The following is a 17,838-nucleotide window of genomic DNA, read 5'->3' on the forward strand; positions in this document are numbered from 1 at the left end:
CAAATGCACCCTAGAAGCATGCGATAATGGCTCTAATTGAATTATATATTTTAATTATCATCAAACTGACTGCTAACATTTTAATTGAAAAGATAATGAGTAGTTCTTTTTGTAGAAGAAAAAATGATGAACGGCATGTAGTGGGATATGGTTCATCACGGAGGAAAACAGGAATGAATGTTCTGCAAGCACAGAATCCATATATTCAAGTACAATTTCTCCAAGGTCGAATGGTTTGATCCATTAAAACCGTCCTTTTGTATATTGGCATGATTGGTATGACAATCTATTTGAAGCTGGTGTAGCTGGTTCTCAAAGATTGTGTTGAATGCCTCACGTATCTCAGCCTCCATCGGAAAACCAAGAAGGGAAGAAAAGAAGCGAGGCGACTGGCATTACGAGTTTGATGAACAGGATCATATAATGTATCATATGAAAAGAGAGAAGAACTTTTTTAAAAAAAAGAGAAAAACTGACGGCCATCAAGATCCACGAATTGGACGGTTTTCCATCCATGGCAACAGATTGTGGCTGCTTGGCCGATGGACAAATTTATCACCATTTCCGTGCTTGCCATGGTCAAGAAAGCAGAGGCTTCTCTAAATCCTTGCGCGCTGCTCAAACGACGTTTTGTTTCTCCGTCGCTCACAAGCAGCCTACAAAAGTAACGTTTGTAAAAGGGTGTATTTACAAAAGTAAAAATAGTACGTCAGCGAACTTCTGGGAAAAGAAGCGGAAATCTGCGGTAAAAACACTTCGACATTTTGCTGGCAGGGCGGTTTTTTTTTTTTTGGGTTGGGGGGGTGGGGGTTAGAATGAGTAGTAGTTTAATAACCCAAGCTATTTTTTTTTTTTTGGTAACAACAGATTTAAGCACATGAATCATTAGGCAATCGGATGCCATTGTATAATGTCTACAGAACTTTAGAGGATATCAAACGGGATATGTATAAAATCTGGGATTACCACCCGCCTTGCATATAAAATTGAGAATATTACGTGGGGCACACAGAAGCAACCGTAAAAACACACAGCATATGTCATGACAAAGTAGATGGCAAGTCCACAAGCATCCTAATCTGTTGGTTGATAGCAATATTGATAAGAGTGCTCTTTCTCTGGCCACGTACAGATGTGTCTGACAGACAGCTGCCCGTTATCTCCTTGTACTGACGGCAGAATGTCATGTTGCAATGTCATCGACCTCAGAATTAAAAACAAAACTTGGAAATGTCGTTGTTATGTCCCTGCAATGTTTGATAAGAGCAACAGTAACGTCAGACTAGGCAAAGATGGAGCAAATAACCAAAGGTACTGCTTTGATTCAGGCCTAAAAATCCGTGTTTGGTCAAGGAAGTGCCCTGAAACCAAATCCCCACAAAAACTCGAAGGAGTTGACCATTATTGCTAATTATTTCAGCCTGAGACATAATTATCGCTGAAAGATAAAACTGACAGCAGATTCTCTAAGTTCTACTGCTAAATAATCATTAAACATCTCTACTATTATAATGGGAACTCACACATGTCGACCCTAGACCCCACGATATTGCGAATTTGAGGATGGTTTAAGAGTGAAAAGGAATAACAAAAATGCCAAAGCATATATAAGATTGGAAGCCATCAGCAATGGAAGACTATATCCAAAGAGAAGATGAAGAGCGTAAGTGAAGGTGTAATCATTGAAGAGATTAAAGTTTGGAATCCCAATACCACATCCATACTAGTACCATGCTGGTATTATATCGGTATATTTTATATAGGGTTAGTTCAGTGTACCGAATCATACCAAGATTTTGTACAACCCCGTAATGAGCCTTGGTTCAATACTAGTATGGTATAGTACGTCTAGAACAAGATGATACATATTGGTACAGTAAAACTTGGATACATATATATATGGTATGGATACAGTAAACCTTTATGCATGATGTTAACATCATTTAAAATATACTACCTGTAATGAGTATTGGTTCATTACCAATGTGGTATGGGTACAGGGTGATACACACTAGTATGGTAGACCTTGGAAGAGATTACACACACACACACACACGTATGTATGTATGCCTATGTATATATATGTGTACACACACACACATATTGAGTTCCCTTATAGAACAAGTGATTTATAATAAATTTGATCAAATCAGGTCCAATTTTTATGTGCTTCATAACTCACACAAAAAGAGGCTAAGGTGAATGTATAGTGGGCATAACAATACATTCTATATGCTGCATAACCAGCCAATGTCTAGTAGTAGGAGCAACCATAGAGATCTAAGAGGGGGATGATTAGGATCGCAAGACTGTCCAAGACTGCCACCCAGAGGTACATAGGGAGATGCTGAGATAAGACTGCTATGGCACCTGCAGTTCAGTCAGGGAGGTAGGATCAGTCATGGTCCACCACCTAGTCAAGCTAGGGATAAAAGCAAAGTAGGAATAAAGGGTAAGAAAGGAAAGCTTCAGATCCATTAGACAGGGTTGATAAGGAACGCTTTCACTTAGATTTCAAGACCATTGAGCCCTCAGAAAATTGGTTGCCTACATTATCTTGCAATAGAAATGATGATAGTAATGACAATCCGAGTGTTGATACAAATGATGATGCTCATGATAATCCGAGCGTTGATGTTGTTGGTGGACAATGAGGTAGCTATGAACATGGTTGATGTGCATATGACTCGCAGCCATATGATCTAAGTTAATTCACCGCCAAGCATCATTTTAGTCAAGGTGGTTCATGATCTGACGTTACTGCAACCACTGATATAGCATATGGAGTGGGGTCCTTGGACGTCTCTGGATATTTCATCGTACACCGGATCCTATTATGCACAGCTAGCATATAAACCCACATGCATGTCCATATAAACAACTGAATTTGAGTTGCTACCACTCTCCATAGCCTCCACCAGATCATGGGTGAGTTTTTGCTGCTAAGATCTTCCCTTGGGTGGAATGGCCAACTCAATATCAGACAGAGTACTAATATCAGGATGGCTATCTAAGAGGCTGGGATATCGTATCTAGAGGTAGGCACAATCTCTAGGTTGGAGTTAAGTCAAAAGACCCCGACAATGAATGAGATCCCAATGTCCATGAGGGCATAGATACTCATGCCAGTTTGTATTTTGTAACTTTAATGTATTTGATATATGTATTTTCAAACTAAAAACTATGAGTTGTCAATTTTTATTTATTATATTTGCAACCATCAAGCAATCTAGCAATCCTGCGAGACCAATATGAAATTAATAATATTATAACAATCTTAAAATCATAATTTTAAGATCCCCAAAACTTAAAGCAACAAGAACAACCAAAAAATTGAAAACAAAAAAATAAATGAGTATGCTTTTCCATACCATGTTGGTACAATATCGATGGTACAAACTCGCCTAGTACTAGACTAGTATGGTACCTTGCATCAAGATTGCGAAAGTTGAGGGGTGTGTGCTTGCAAAAGAAGAGGGAGATATCCCCCAAACAGAGGATGTCCTTGTCAAACACCTAATTAGACCATGGAATAGGACTCAAAATCGTATAGAGGTACAAGTGGACCCACATGGTATAAGTCTATTTCACAAAAAATGGTGGAATAGACTTAAACCGCCGAATAGGCTTGCCTTAATTCTCTTGAATTACCATTTTGTCCTTATCTACTCTATATACACTTCAAAAAAGTGAGGGCAATTTGGTCTTTATGAATAAATCTAAACTATCACGAAGTTCCATGTTCATGAGATCTACTTATTCCCTCTATTTATTTCCCACATTTATTCTTTCAACCAAATGCCAAAGACACCTATTTTCCACTGAATAGGCCTATCCCTTCAATTATAAAAAGGAAATCCCTTCAAAAATCTATTCCTCAACCGACACCCCCCTCAAGGACCTAACTTTTTATGTCAGATTGGTCGTGTAAGATCCTTGTATCTAATACTCTAACCTAGGTGTTGTTAATGGTACTCTAACCTAGCTGTCGGTAATGGCATATGCAGGTTACCTAAGAGAGATGGGGGAAGCATGTGGTTTAAGTATCCAATGTCCCCTCAGGACTTCGTCAAGGGTCAATCATATATGCAGAGCGTCTTGAGATAATAATTCCTTTAAAACACAAAGAGAACGGAGGTTCATTTATTATGATAAGTTTGTTAATATTAGTTTGACAGTATTAGGCTGTGATTGGTGATGCATTCTACTTCACCATGATTTCTGAGTGCAAGTGTATGCATGCTCAACAGTAATTGCACCAGCCAGCTTTGTGCATTCTCATTCACCAACAAATTATATTAAGGGCTATCTTAGATGTTATTGTAAGCCTTTTCAAATCCATCCTCACCAGTGCCATCCATGTTACCTTGGCTTCCCCTCCTCTTTGTAATTCTTTGACATGGATTCCAGCAACTCCCCTTTATGGAGGTTCCTTAGATTATCACTGTAGATATCCATGCCATCACAATGCATTCTCCATCATTTTACCCTCCTTATTTTGCTGATGTAAGAGAAAAGTTCATAACATATCGCCACAACTTTCTTCTATAATAGTCAGTATATTATCATACATGCTGTTTGGTGACTTTGTTTAATTTGACCTAAATTGTACTTCCAGAATTTCTCCATAAATTGGTAGTCTTGAGCCACCCAAATATGATCATTCTCGACAAAGTCCACCCAATTATCCAAAAATAAGTCGACTTTTTTCATCATAGTTCCATGAACCTCCTTGGCTTATTAGTATGGCTTATTCATACTTTAGTCAATCAAATTTGCATCATCTTACTTTTGTGATACAAAATTGGTGACAGACACAGAGTACAATGGTTGCAAAGATGCTTGATTTATATCTTTCTTATTCATCTTACATGGATGGTTGTTGATTATACATGGTTCCTTGAAAATTTTCAACTAACAGGAGTCTACTTTCTAGAGCATTTCTTTATTTAGAATGTTTTATCTATCGCCAATATACCAACAAGGGGCAACAAATTTATGGTTACATTTGAGAGTGTTTGATCACTGCTATTGGCTTTCACCTTATGTATCTTTTGTTAATTCTTTTGTCTCTCTGCTCTTCCACCGAATTATGGCTTCATTCTTCAACTAACAAAGAATTGGACAATGCCAGCCTACTCGTTAGGTAATCTCATTATTTTAGATTTTTATTTAATAAGCTAATAACCAAAACAAATATGCAAACACTCCTACTTTCTTCATCTCATTAGACACTTAAGTCTTTCCTTTTAAATCCTTTATTGAGTCTCCAAAGCACATGCTCCAGCAACATCATGGCCCAATAATTCCTTAGTTCACCATTTTGCATGAAAGAATGCACCATTTTTGCTTTTAGTGCACAGTGAAATCCAAGATCTCAAGAACTACTTCACTCATCTTAGCAAATCCATTGATTTTCTTCTCAACCGTCGAGCTATTGATGATAATGAGCAAAATGCCTGTCCTAGATAACTTCTCTTTTATCCTTCAAATCAATATTTTTTAAACAAAATTCACTTGAAAGCATGATTTTTCATACTGCACATTGTCATAACATATCAGACCATACCAGTAGGGTACCAAGGCTTGGTATGCCCTCATGTTGAGTTTTAGTACTGACGCACTGATGTACCATACTGGCACTCGATATAGGATGTACTAGTTGAGTAACTATACCGGGTCCAGTACTAAGACTCCAATCCTCTAGTGAATATCTTTTATTCCTAATCCAGTTCTCTGGTGGTCCCACTAGGAGCTAATATGCATGCCTGAAATTATGAAAGCTTTACATGCAAAGAACTTTACAAACATAGAATATATGCATGCAATTATATAGGAGTAATGTGGCATGCAATTTGCTTCTTGTTTGGTATTCAAGCAGCAGTACTTACCGGAGATATGGAAGAGTCATTATCTTCAATAATGATGGATTGCGAGAAACAAAATTTGTCCATTCTGTTTTATCTATTTTCCCATCTTGATTCACATCAGCTTCCAAAAATGTCTACATCCACAAGAAATAGTAAAGAAAAACCAATTACTTAGATGCCAATTCACTAGACTAGAGGACTGTTAGTGTTCTCAGCAACTTGACAAACCTTATCTAGGATTAACTCAACAGTCTCATCAGACAGTTTCATTTCTGACTCGCATAAAAGAGCAATTAACATCTGCTTGACCTGTAAAACTAGATCAACATTGTAACTAAAATATTCCATCAATATAACAAATGAATTGGCTAGGAAAAAATCATTATAGTTGGCCTTAGTATCAATTTCTCCTTTCCTATGCAAAATCAGCAAAACATTTGAAATCCACAGTTAGACGGAAAATGTGAAGAATAAGGGAAGAATGAGGGATCTTGTCTAATTGTATAAAGAAGAAACATGTGCAGCAGTTCTCTGCATATATATGATTTCTGTCCTCACACAATGTCTAGATTGTAGAATATATCACTGTATGTGGTAGCTTTGCATTTCATGCATGTTTTCTGAAAGGCATGGTTAAATAGTCTTTCACAACCACGTTATAGTGGAAAACTTTTTTCTTTATTTTTCTCTCTTCAATATATTTTCAGTTGCTAACATGACATCAGTCCTACAAAAGCCTTGGACGTGATCTTCAGTCCAGACAAAGCTCACCTGGAAGGATATAGTAATTATGGGTTTCTATTTATATACTAGCATATATTTTTCCCCACTCTAGATAGAAGGGGAGGAGAGGTGAGATGAGAGGAGGGAAGAATTGAGGACGTGGGGTTTTTTCTGCTCTACACTCCTCTCATTCCCTCTCAAAAATTGTTGGGTTTGAAGGGCATATAAAAAAAAACATCTAGATGGGGTTTTGGAACTAAAAAACGGCACATGCTTGACTGATTATTGTTAATTGTGTTCTTTATGGATTCTGTTATGAGGATGCTCTAAGCAAAAGATGGCAATTTCTAAGTTTAAAACCTCCAAATCTGTTCCCTCTATTTTATATAGCATACACACGCATGATGGATAAAAAATGTAGCTGGACCAAAATAATTAGAAGCCTTGGCTGGTTTGGAATGGACCACTTCTTTAGGGGCCAGTCCTAGTCAAGCTTTGAGTTTCTTGAGCCCAAGTTATGCTTAAGGTGGCCTGACCTAAGCCTGGATGATTAAGAACCCTAGTTCTAATGTCTAAGTGAACCCCCTTGGCCCCAACCCCAAACCACCATCTTTCCTCAAACTATGATATCCTATGCTCAACTTAACTATTTGGGCAATCTACATAGTAAATTAAATTGCTTCATTAAATTACAAAACCTAAAATGAAACTGTTGATAAGAAGAGTAAACATTTGATTTTTCATGCATCCCATATATGCATTTGGTAATTAAAAAGTTGGCAAAGAAACAGTTGTTAAAAAAAAGTAGGTATCAAATTCTGCCATTTATACTTATAAGCCAATGAATTTTGATATAGAAAGATTAATGTAAACTTCACATGTGTTTGAGATAGAACATGACAATGAACAAATTAAACAATTAACCAGTTTCAAGATACCTCTTTCCGTTCGATGAAGCCTGTGCCATCCAAGTCATAAAGCTTGAACGAAACTGTAGTCACGTAAAGCTTCAGCAAATGTAATGATTTTTCTAGCAATCAGCCAAAGATGATAAAACAAGATAATGACTTACAATCAACTTTATCTTCATGTGGAGCATTTGGATGAAACACATTGAGTGCCCGAACAAAATCGCCAAAGTCAATGACTCCCTTTTGCTTCACATCAAATAGGTCAAAGATCTGCATATATGATCAACTAAACTATATATTAGAAAGAAAAGCCTGCCACCATAACCGGAACCTACAAAGTATAGGCACAGTAGCATTGGATGTTGTATTGAAATACAAAATGTGGACAGGCACAGTAACCTGCTCACGCTGAAATCATAATGCCATGCTGCTGAAAAGATATTCACAGAACCAAATGCAAATGAAACCCATTAATATGCCAAGTGAGATGAAAAAAATGCCCAGGCCAGGCCTAGCCTGAATACTTTTCTTTTATATGATTTTGTATTTCAAATTGTTTTAGTCAGCAAATAAAACCATCAGAGGCCAAGAATTATGAATGTGGCCAGAGGTCTTCCATATTCTTGTGCATGGTAACATTCAGCGCTCGACTATAAGAGAAATTTACCTGACTTCAAGGCAAATTTGGAGCACCCAAATTTGTGCATGAAGAGGAGTGCAAATGAAAATTTAAACACAGATAGGTGCATAGTTTACACCACTCACAAGCTGAAAGACAATATTAAGAAAAAAAAGGACAAAAGAAAAGGTCAATTTCACCGCAGATGGCCTAAGTTTAAATGATTATCATCTGGATTCCATGTAAGCTATTAGATCACAATTGTGTCCACATGCAAACACAGATATATGTTCCTTCTAGTGGCAGATAAAATTTAATTCCAACCGACGAAGCGTGTATTTTGTTGATGAGTTGGTTTGAGTATTTGCAGCATATGCTGAAGAACAAAATCAGCCAAGAGGATCTTTCCAATCAGGACTTGGTCCTGAAGAGAGGCCTATGGTTAATTTTTACCATATACAAGGCATGATTTGCCACTCAGGCCAAACCAGTTGCTTTACATGGTCTTATTATCAGTTTAGGCAACTACCTAGAGGGTGAACCTCGGGACAACGGTAAAGTTGCTCCATTGTAACCTAAGTGTCTTTGAAACATGAAAATAGCCTCTCTACATATGGGGGTAAGGCTATGTACATCTGACACTCCCAGACCCTGCAATAGTGTAAGCCTCGTGCTTTGGGCTGCCCTTTTTTTAAACCAATTTACCGGCCTGAGCTAGATGATAATTGCAGATTAATTTCAATACTAGGTTAGTTGAATCACTATTGCACATCGTGACTCTCACCAATTTAGCACATATTATTATTGATTCTCTTGTTCTACAGAATCTTCTAGGTATCTACATGACTACACTGCACATTAGGGCACCTTTGAGTTGTTGGAGCTACTACACATGATCCCCATCACCATCATTGCATACCAGTTTCATGATTATAATTTAACTTTGCAAAGCTTCTTTACCACATTTGCTTAACCTGATATGTTGCACATTTATGTTACTTCAATGTATTATTATATAGGTCCAACCTTAGTTTCATAAACATTCATATATTGTCATGCATGCGTTGCGTTATTTCATCTTATGATCTCTACAGCCTAACTTGTGCTTCTACTTTTAAGCTCTTACATATTAGTGGATATATGAATGAATTCTTCATTTTTGGCTATTCACCTTCGATTTTGAAGCCTTTTTTATCATAAATATATTCCAGCATACATATGTTCATATGTTTTTGCTCTACAAATCTTTGTAGAGGTTCGTTACATCGTTTGTGCTTATAAAATCTCTATGCAAATTATGCTTATTGTGGTGATATACTCATTAAGTCTTTGCAAGCATAACAAGTGGCATAGGACCTCGATGAGAGCTTCAATGAAAATGCTAATTTCTCAAGTTTTGTTATCAAATCGTGAACCAATGATAACTTTTTAGTGCAAGAATTAATCAGCAATAGAAAGGGTGGTTAGATGAGCTTAAGGAATACAAACTTCTAATATAGACCTAACACGTTGAAAGCATTTGACAGGCACAATTTTATTGAGAGAGGAACCGGTTAAGAACAAAGATGATAGGAATATAGTAGGGATGGTTGAGAACGTTAGCCAAGAAACTAAGGGGAAAGGGAAAAGTAAAGAAAGTCAGAACATATTTAATAAGAGGGAGCATGTGACTCCAATAAGTCAATTTGCTCGTGCCCACAGAAAGGGGGAAAGATTATGAGGCTGAGGGTTCTGGACCAAACCCTAGATGTGAGAACTAAACAATCAAAGGAGAAGAAAAGGAGAAAATTAAATCTGAAATAAGCAATGGCTCAAATCCTTATTTCTTCTCAACATCAGGCATTCACTCAAGGTGCACATGCAGCACTTATGGGAGGGGTGTGGATGGCAAGAAAATGCAACATAAATTTTGAAAATGTTGATATTGTATAACAATCTCTTCAAGGATCATACAAATAGACACCTGATTTGACATGTAACTTAAAATTGAGTACAAATATGTCAAACATGTAATATGCATGTAAATACATATGAACCAATGCAGGTTGGTATATTTTGCAATTGGCATATAGAAAAGCTAATGTATAAGGCCCTTTTTATGGTTGGATTCGGCCCCTGTATCCAATGAGGCATGCAATACTGGAACAATTCAGCATACCAACCATAAATAGGGATGGTTCATGGTCTTAGTAAAGGTTTGCATCCAAATTAGTGCACATTGGTCCTTATCAAGCTGAATAACCACCTGGAACCACTCAGTTCCATGCAGTTCGACCTAGTAAAGGTTCCATACGGGTTCTGCACTCAATTATTGAGGAAGAAAGAACCTAATGCCCTTTCTCCTTTGTTTCAAGGTACAAGGGGAGAAAGAGAGAAGGGGGAGGGAGAGAGTGGAAGGATGAAAGCTTTTCTCACAAAACCCTACTTTCCACTCAAAACTAAACAAAGGAACATTAAAAATCTGGAAAACAATATATATATATATATATATATATATATATATAGAGAGAGAGAGAGAGAGAGAGAGAGAGAGAGTTAGGCTAGAATCAAGTCGATCGGATTTGAACTCAAATCCAGTCTGATCAAAACTCTATAATAGAGACCCTATATCAATGATCCAAACCGTTGAATATGATCTATTACCTCAAAACTACTTGCATACAAAAAATCATATGATTTGAAGACTTCTAATTTAAACATCAAATAGTCAAAATTTGGACAGCCTAAATAAAATTTAATTAGATATATTTTTTGATCACTTGACGCATAAGCTAGGGATCTTCAAATCATATAATTTTTGGTGTGTAGGTAGTTTTAAGATAAAAAACCATATCCAACGACTTGGATCATCGATGTAGGACCCCCATTGTCCAATTTTGACATGATCGGATCTGAGCTCAAATCCGATCAACCTTACCCGTGTGTGTGTGTGTAGGCAATACTGATACAATTCGATGTGGTATGATATGGTACCATATCAGCCTCCTATCGATAAACAATCCAATGACTATCTAAGAAAAGGGTAAGATGCTTTATTCTTTTGCCCATGAATCCTCAATAATTATTTATTCTATTTTGTGATTGTATTAGGCTTTGTCAAGAAGTTGGAAAAGTTGAGACAAAAATCAAAAAATGGAGCTTATAGTGAAGATGATAATCCCTATAACAAAAAAGATTAGAACTCCTGATTCATTTCCTCCACTTGACTTTACCCCTTTGGTCCTCTTATGCATCTCTATACCCCTTGTATTCTATCACATGAAAAAAGAAGAGGGGTTTTGGTCTCTCTTGGAGATGTTGATATCACAGCAATGAAATATGACAGCAAGGCAGACGTCATGGAAATACAATTATTGAAGAAATAACGTGAACTAGTCATAAATTTGACACTATTAAGCTTATATTCCAATAACAGAAGCATGAGGAAATATAAAACTAAAGCAAGCAAACCATAGGAAGCTGAATCTGTTCTCACAATTTCAAGCAATTGACAGCCAGATACAAATTTAAACCACTTTAGCCATTATCAGGTATCAATTAATTGTTCAACTAAGAACAAGAAGCAAAGTGAACTGAAAAGAACAATACCCTGTTTGCAAAGAGGTTTTCCTTTTTTCTGTTCTTAAATAAGGCAAGCTGGAACTCTTCCTGCATAAGGAAACATACATAATGAGTTGGCCTAATGCACGGATCTTGAACATCAATCAAATATGTCTTCTGGATCTTGAATGATTCATAAGGAATGTGGCACAGACATTATCTCCACTTATCAGCATGAACCATATAAATCTGGAAAAAAAGGAATGAAGTTCCTAACCTGCAGGTTCTATGGATTCAAAAGACTAAATTAACAAAAAAATTCATGCAGATTCTAAACCAAAGACATGAGATCGATAAGGCAAATGCACCATAAAGCGCCATGAGTGCAAACTGCATATTGTTTTTAGGAAAGCTTTACATGCATTAAAAACAATTTACCAGCTTAATCAAGTCTGAGAAGTACCTACACTTCAATTCTAGCATTCAAAATAATCAAATCCTTATCAATTATAAAATGATATGCATATATTGCCAGCATGTAAAATAATGCAGTATGATTTATTAAAAATAAGTAACGAAAAGAAAAGCAATTGGTTGACATTAACTAGAAGTTGTAGATTCTTAGTATAGTAGCAATGCTTGACAGATAGATAGATGGATGGATAGATCATATGGGGATGTAAAATACTGCAGTATGATTTATTAATAATAAGAAATGAAAAGAAAAGCAATTGATTGTTATTAACTAGAAGTTGCAGATTCACAGTATAGTAAAATAGTGCAGTATGATTTATTAAAAACAAGAAACGAAAAGAAAAGCAATTGGTTCATATTAACTAGAAGTTACAGATTCTTAGTATAGTAGCAATGCAGAGAGAGAGAGAGAGAGAGAGATCATGTATATAACATATATGTGTCTTGGGTATATTACCTTATTTATCAGCCCATCATCAATTACAGAACCACTGATGCTCTTGAACAGCTCAAAGAGTGCCTCTACTTCACTGACGCTGACTATAAAACACAATAGAAATTAGTAACACAAAAAGTAAACTTCCAAAAGAGAGACAATCAAGGTGAGGACAATATCTGGCCCAGCTTTAGCATTGTTTTCTTTTTTCTCATTTGACGAAAGGGAAAATGAAACACGAGAAAGAAGAGTTTACAGTATCCACCAGCTTATACAATGACCTTCTCCCTATACACTGATGTACTACAATTAACTCTTACATCCCCACAGCTGGTGTTCTTAGAAAATAAATATAATGGTAGAAAATATTATTGTTTATTAATTGAATAACAGGATCTTTTAAAGAAAAAAAAAATAGTTTGCAGATGTGACATTCACTTGGGAGGCTGGATTCATCAGGAAGAATTGACAAAGTTCTTTCAAGTTTCACCATGATGCAGCAGAATATATGCAGAGCAAGAGATGATAATGGGCCATGCAATTCAAAGTGGGAGAATTGATCAATTAGATCACTTGGTACAATTTGACCAAAAGCAGTGGAGGTCAAGCAGGTTTTGAAGAGTTCAGCATTTGTAATGCTTTTTTTGTGGGAGATAAATGCATTATGTAGTTAAGCGGCCACAAGGAACACATATTAGCCAAGAAGCCGAAATAACTTAACTTGAGGATTCGCATTTTTTCTTGACACAGGCTATTAGAACATAGTGATAATTTAAATAATCCTAAAGACACTAATGAAACATTCTTTGTAGCAGAGAAGAAAAAATCAGTGAAAATGGAACTTGAAATCTGCATCAAATATCATATAGATTCCGATTGATGGAATGTACTGAACTACTGATACAAGTTTGAAAGGCCCTTGAAGAGCCTAAACTTAGTTGATATAAAGTGACATCGAGGAATGCCTAGGTCCAAAACATGATTAATATACGAATCTTAAAATCTTTTCCATTAACAAATTTAAGAAATGAATCACTTCGAGCTCTAGGGGAAAAAAAGGTTTTGTAAACCTAGCTTTGTAGGTAGTGGTGACCTGTTATGATAAATTGTGTTGAGCAAACAGTGATGCTATCTTTTGATAAAAAATACATCCTTGATTTTCCTGATATGCTGCCAAGAGGGCTAAATTTCTACATCTTCTAAAATTTAAACTTTTTTCTCCTCTCAAGTGCTATGATTTGTGTAAGGGGCTGTTTGAAAAAAATCATGCTAGCGGGACTATGGAAAGAGTGTGTGCTGGCGGGAGGAAGAGAGGGTGCGGAAGAGAGGAGAGAAAGATTGTGGGGAGTCGTCGACCTCGAGAGGCCCTCCTTTTATTCTGGCAGGGATAGGGCGCCACAACCTCCCTTGCGCTCTCCCTCTCATACTCCAGCTCCTTCCCTCTCTCCCCCTACCATGCTCTCTTCCCTGCCGATCCACCTGGATCCAACAGGAACTTCCCAAACGAGGCCTAATATAGTTAATCACCCTAGTTCACTGTCCAAGATATCAAGTGAGATTCCTTTGGATCCCCTCTGAATTCATTCTCGCTTACATAAAGACAGTTACAGAATCTATGTCAGCTCAATAACCAAATGCATATTAAGTCTGCAGCCTCTGAACCAAGTGCACATTAAGTCTGCAGCCTCTGAGATATACTATAATCATTACACGGTCTTGTTATAACTTTAAACCAGAAATCGTTATTCCACTAGGCTGATCCATTGTTGCATCAGACAAGTATGTCCCAAGGACGCTCCTTTTGGAGAAAACCTAGTAATTGCCCCTTTTTCTAAATCCCTAAATTGAACAAGCGTGCTAGAACGCCATCAAAATGCTACTTGAGCAATAAGACATCAAAACGATAAATATGGCTGCCCAATGTTAGCTTATGACGGAGAAAAAGAAACGTAATTGGAGTTGGAAGAAGGAAAAAAATGGAGCTTACAAGCTGTTTGGGAGGCAAGAAGCACCGGGTCCTCATATCCTGGGTATTGCCTTCTAGCTCTCGACGGAAAGCAGCCCATTTATCGCTGCAATCAACCGGACGCCAGGCCTAGTCTCTCAAATCACATATGACAACCATCCACATCTTCCAACCAATTCATCTACACCACATAAGAGAGGAAAATTTATACAACCCCTTATAAATTCAACAATTTTATTTCGTTCCCAAACAAAAAAAAAGAAAAGGGAAAGGAGACGAACTATATAAAAAAAACCGTCAAATAGCCAAACAGCCAGATAAAAACAATAAAAAAAAATAATTTTCCGCCCTAGAAGCTTGCATAATTTCTTTTTTTTTTGGGAAAAAAAAGGGAAAGAAGACGAACATTAAATACAACAGGAAACCAAGAAAAATTACCTATTTGAAATTATTCGAAAAAATATTTTTAAAGGAAAAAAAAATCAAATCAGAGATGAACAAAACCAAGGAAACTGATTTCAAACGGATTAGAAAACGAGAAAATAAGCCTAACCCTAATCCAAATGGGAATGGGGAACCAAGGACGTATCGGACGGAATTCCACCCGGAACTCGTCGAGAGAATGCCGCGGACGAGGAGGGATATATATAGAGGGGCGAGACGGCGACAAGAAGCGCAGCGATCGTACTGTTCGGATTTGTAGTGAGGGGGCGGAGGGGGCGGAGGCGGGATCGGAGACGGGCTCGCGAGGGATCAGATCGCGAAGGTCGGTCGTGTCGGCGAGCAGCGCACCGCGTATACCAACCGGTGGACGGATGCCACGTGGCGGTAGGCGGCGGTCGACCCCCGGAAATAGAATTCTTCGCCCCAGCGACGTCTCCGTGGCGGCGTATTTTCTCCCCTGGCGTCAACCCAAGGGATCCGCTGTTCCGTTCGGAGCACATTAGACGCAAGGTTACTCGTTGTAGTTGTGGGACCTGAGGAACTTTTCCGCGTCGGCTGCACCATGGGACGCTGTTTCGGCCTTTTGAGATGGTTTCCTGTTTGTAGGAGTACATTGGAAGCAGATCGACCCCCATGCGACAAGCTACTCTGCTACGGTGGGCGCGTATAATATTGTAGATATCAATCACTGCTTAACATCATTAGGTTTTTCATTGGCACCTTACAAAATCAAATCAACCTTCTGATAGAATAGCAAGATTACTGGATAATATAGATTTTTCTTCCATCCCTTTCGCACCATTTGAAACAAGAACTCCAGTTAGATGGATTCGGTCGAAATTTTATTTTCCATGCGTATAGTTTTGTTGACTTTTTTGAGCTTTGACCCTCATGTAATCAAACAAATAACAAAAAGCAAATCTTGGATCCAAACGTATGTAAAATTGTTAACTATCATATTAGAGAAAATGAAAACCTATTTATCAAGTTGTTTTTTCTCACCGTCTTACAAAATCAAATCGGCTTTTGATAGATAACAAGATTATTGGATAAAATAAATTTTCTTCCATCCCTTTCGTACCATTTGAAACAAAAATTTTAATTTAGATGGATTTCATCGGACTTCATTTTTTATGTCTGTAGTTTTTTTGATTTTTTGGAGTTTTGATCTTTTTTAATCAAAATATAAGAAAAAAAGCAAATCTTGAATCCAATCGTATGTAAAATTGTTGACTATCATATTAAAAAGAATGAAAACTTAATTATCAAGCCTTTTTTTTTTAATACCTTACAAAACCAAATTGGCCTTCTATAGATAGCAAGATTACTGGATAATATAAATTTTCTTCCATTTCTTTCACACCATTTGAAACAAAAACTCTAGTTTAGACGGATTCAATCAGAGTTTACTTTTCATGTCTATAGTTTTCTAGATTTTTTTTAGTTTTTACCATTTTTTAATAAAAAATAAGAAAAAAACAAATCTTGGATCTTAAAGTTATTGACTGTCATGTTAGAAAGAGTGAAAACCTAATTATCAAGTTGTTTTTTTTAGCACCTTATGAGACCAAATCAACCTTCTGATGGATAGCAAGATTACTAGATAATATAAATTTTTTTTCCATCCCTTTCGCACCATTTGAAATATTTGAAATAAGAACTCTAGTTTAGATAGATTCAGTCCGAGTTTATTTTTCATGTCTGTAGTTTTTTTTTTTTTTTTTTTTTTTTTTAAGCTTTGACCCTCTTTTAATCAAAACATAAGAAAAAAACAAATTTAAGATCCAATTATATTTTAAATTGTTGACTGTCACGTCAGAAAGAGTGAAAACCTGATTATCAAGTCAACTTAGATTTTTAAAATCAAAAATAAAAACTATTTGTTCCATATGGTGAAAAAAACAAATCTTGAATCCAATCGTATGTAACATTATTTACCATTAGGTTAAAGAGAGTGAAAACCTAATCGTCAAGTCCAATTTTACTTAGATTTTTAAAATCAAAAATAAAAACTATTTGTTCCATGTAGTAATTTTTCTTGAAAAAGGTCGGCACCGTGATTCACTAAAATAAGAGAAAATAATAGATAATAACAACAAGATGGTAATACCATTAGACAAAGTCATAACGAGCTAATTAAATTTACTTTAATATACAACAAGAACATATTAAATTATAATTTAATTATTTAATTTAACTTGTTTTATGTCAATTTATAATTAAATTTACAACTAATTTTATTTCTTTGTATTTTATAACTTATTTGCATTTATATGTTATAACTCGAGATGAATTCCACTACCATCAGAAACATGTCTAAAATCCATTGATATTTCTGTTGTTTCATCACTTTAGTTCTTGTCTTGGTCCGTTAATTAATCAGTCAAAAGAAGTTATCATAACAGCAACATATAATTGAGAACCAAGTATGGCCCCTTGTAATTAATCCTGATCATGAGATAGCCCAAAGAAGAGACAGCATGGGTCCAACCCAACAGTCCCAGCAACATAAGTTGGGGACATGGTTGATTGGTCCTGTCCCACTTGCAGTCCTGGGCGCCTTTGGATTTCAGGAGGCAAGCAAACAATCCACTTGGTTGGGTCTACGTCTCAAAAGGTACATAATCTACGTGTTTAGCCTTTTTGAAGCATGAATGTGGTCCACCAAATACCTTTGGATGACCTGTCACTCGATGGGTGACAGATTTTATTTCAATTCTATCTGGGTCTAGAAGAAAACCTTTTGATTCTAATTTATTTCCCACGATTTTAGTCGAGGCTTGGAGAATCTTTAATTTCATGGTACGGTAGATCAGTGGTTTGTAAGGTTGGGCTTAAAAGCATACTATCTTTAC

The 17,838-nt window shown here is 36.6% G+C and overlaps 1 protein-coding gene across 2 annotated transcripts; it reads right to left on the reverse strand.

Moving 5' to 3' along the window:
* Positions 1–946: 946 nt before the first annotated feature.
* On the reverse strand, positions 947–15,451 carry LOC105043795 (calcineurin B-like protein 1). Of its 2 annotated transcripts, none has more exons than XM_010921505.4 (9): positions 15,093–15,445; positions 14,561–14,720; positions 12,595–12,677; positions 11,712–11,771; positions 7,666–7,774; positions 7,532–7,584; positions 6,099–6,179; positions 5,892–6,004; positions 947–1,247 (listed from the first exon to the last, which is right to left on the reverse strand). In XM_010921505.4, exons 2-9 carry the CDS (start codon positions 14,637–14,639, stop codon positions 1,184–1,186), a joined length of 642 nt encoding a protein of 213 aa, XP_010919807.1. In that variant the 5' UTR covers positions 14,640–14,720; positions 15,093–15,445; the 3' UTR covers positions 947–1,183. The 2 variants fall into 2 exon arrangements, with proteins under 2 accessions (XP_010919807.1, XP_073111705.1); XM_073255604.1 differs by lacking the exon at positions 947–1,247 and adding an exon at positions 1,261–2,370 and having other exon boundaries at positions 15,093–15,451.
* Between the last annotated feature and the right edge of the window lie 2,387 nt (positions 15,452–17,838).

The sequence above is a fragment of the Elaeis guineensis genome, chromosome 4 (genome assembly GCF_000442705.2).
Source record: "Elaeis guineensis isolate ETL-2024a chromosome 4, EG11, whole genome shotgun sequence".
Classification (NCBI taxonomy): domain Eukaryota; kingdom Viridiplantae; phylum Streptophyta; class Magnoliopsida; order Arecales; family Arecaceae; genus Elaeis; species Elaeis guineensis.

Excerpts from the sequence above, each read along its gene's own strand:
- LOC105043795 (XM_073255604.1), bottom strand. The coding sequence starts at position 14,639 with ATGGGCTGCTTTCCGTCGAGAGCTAGAAGGCAATACCCAGGATATGAG. Across the intron at positions 11,772-12,594 it reads ATGATGGGCTGATAAATAAG|GAAGAGTTCCAGCTTGCCTT; the intron begins GTAATATACCCA and ends TTCCTTATGCAG. Across the intron at positions 7,775-11,711 it reads AAAACCTCTTTGCAAACAGG|ATCTTTGACCTATTTGATGT; the intron begins GTATTGTTCTTT and ends TCATATATGCAG.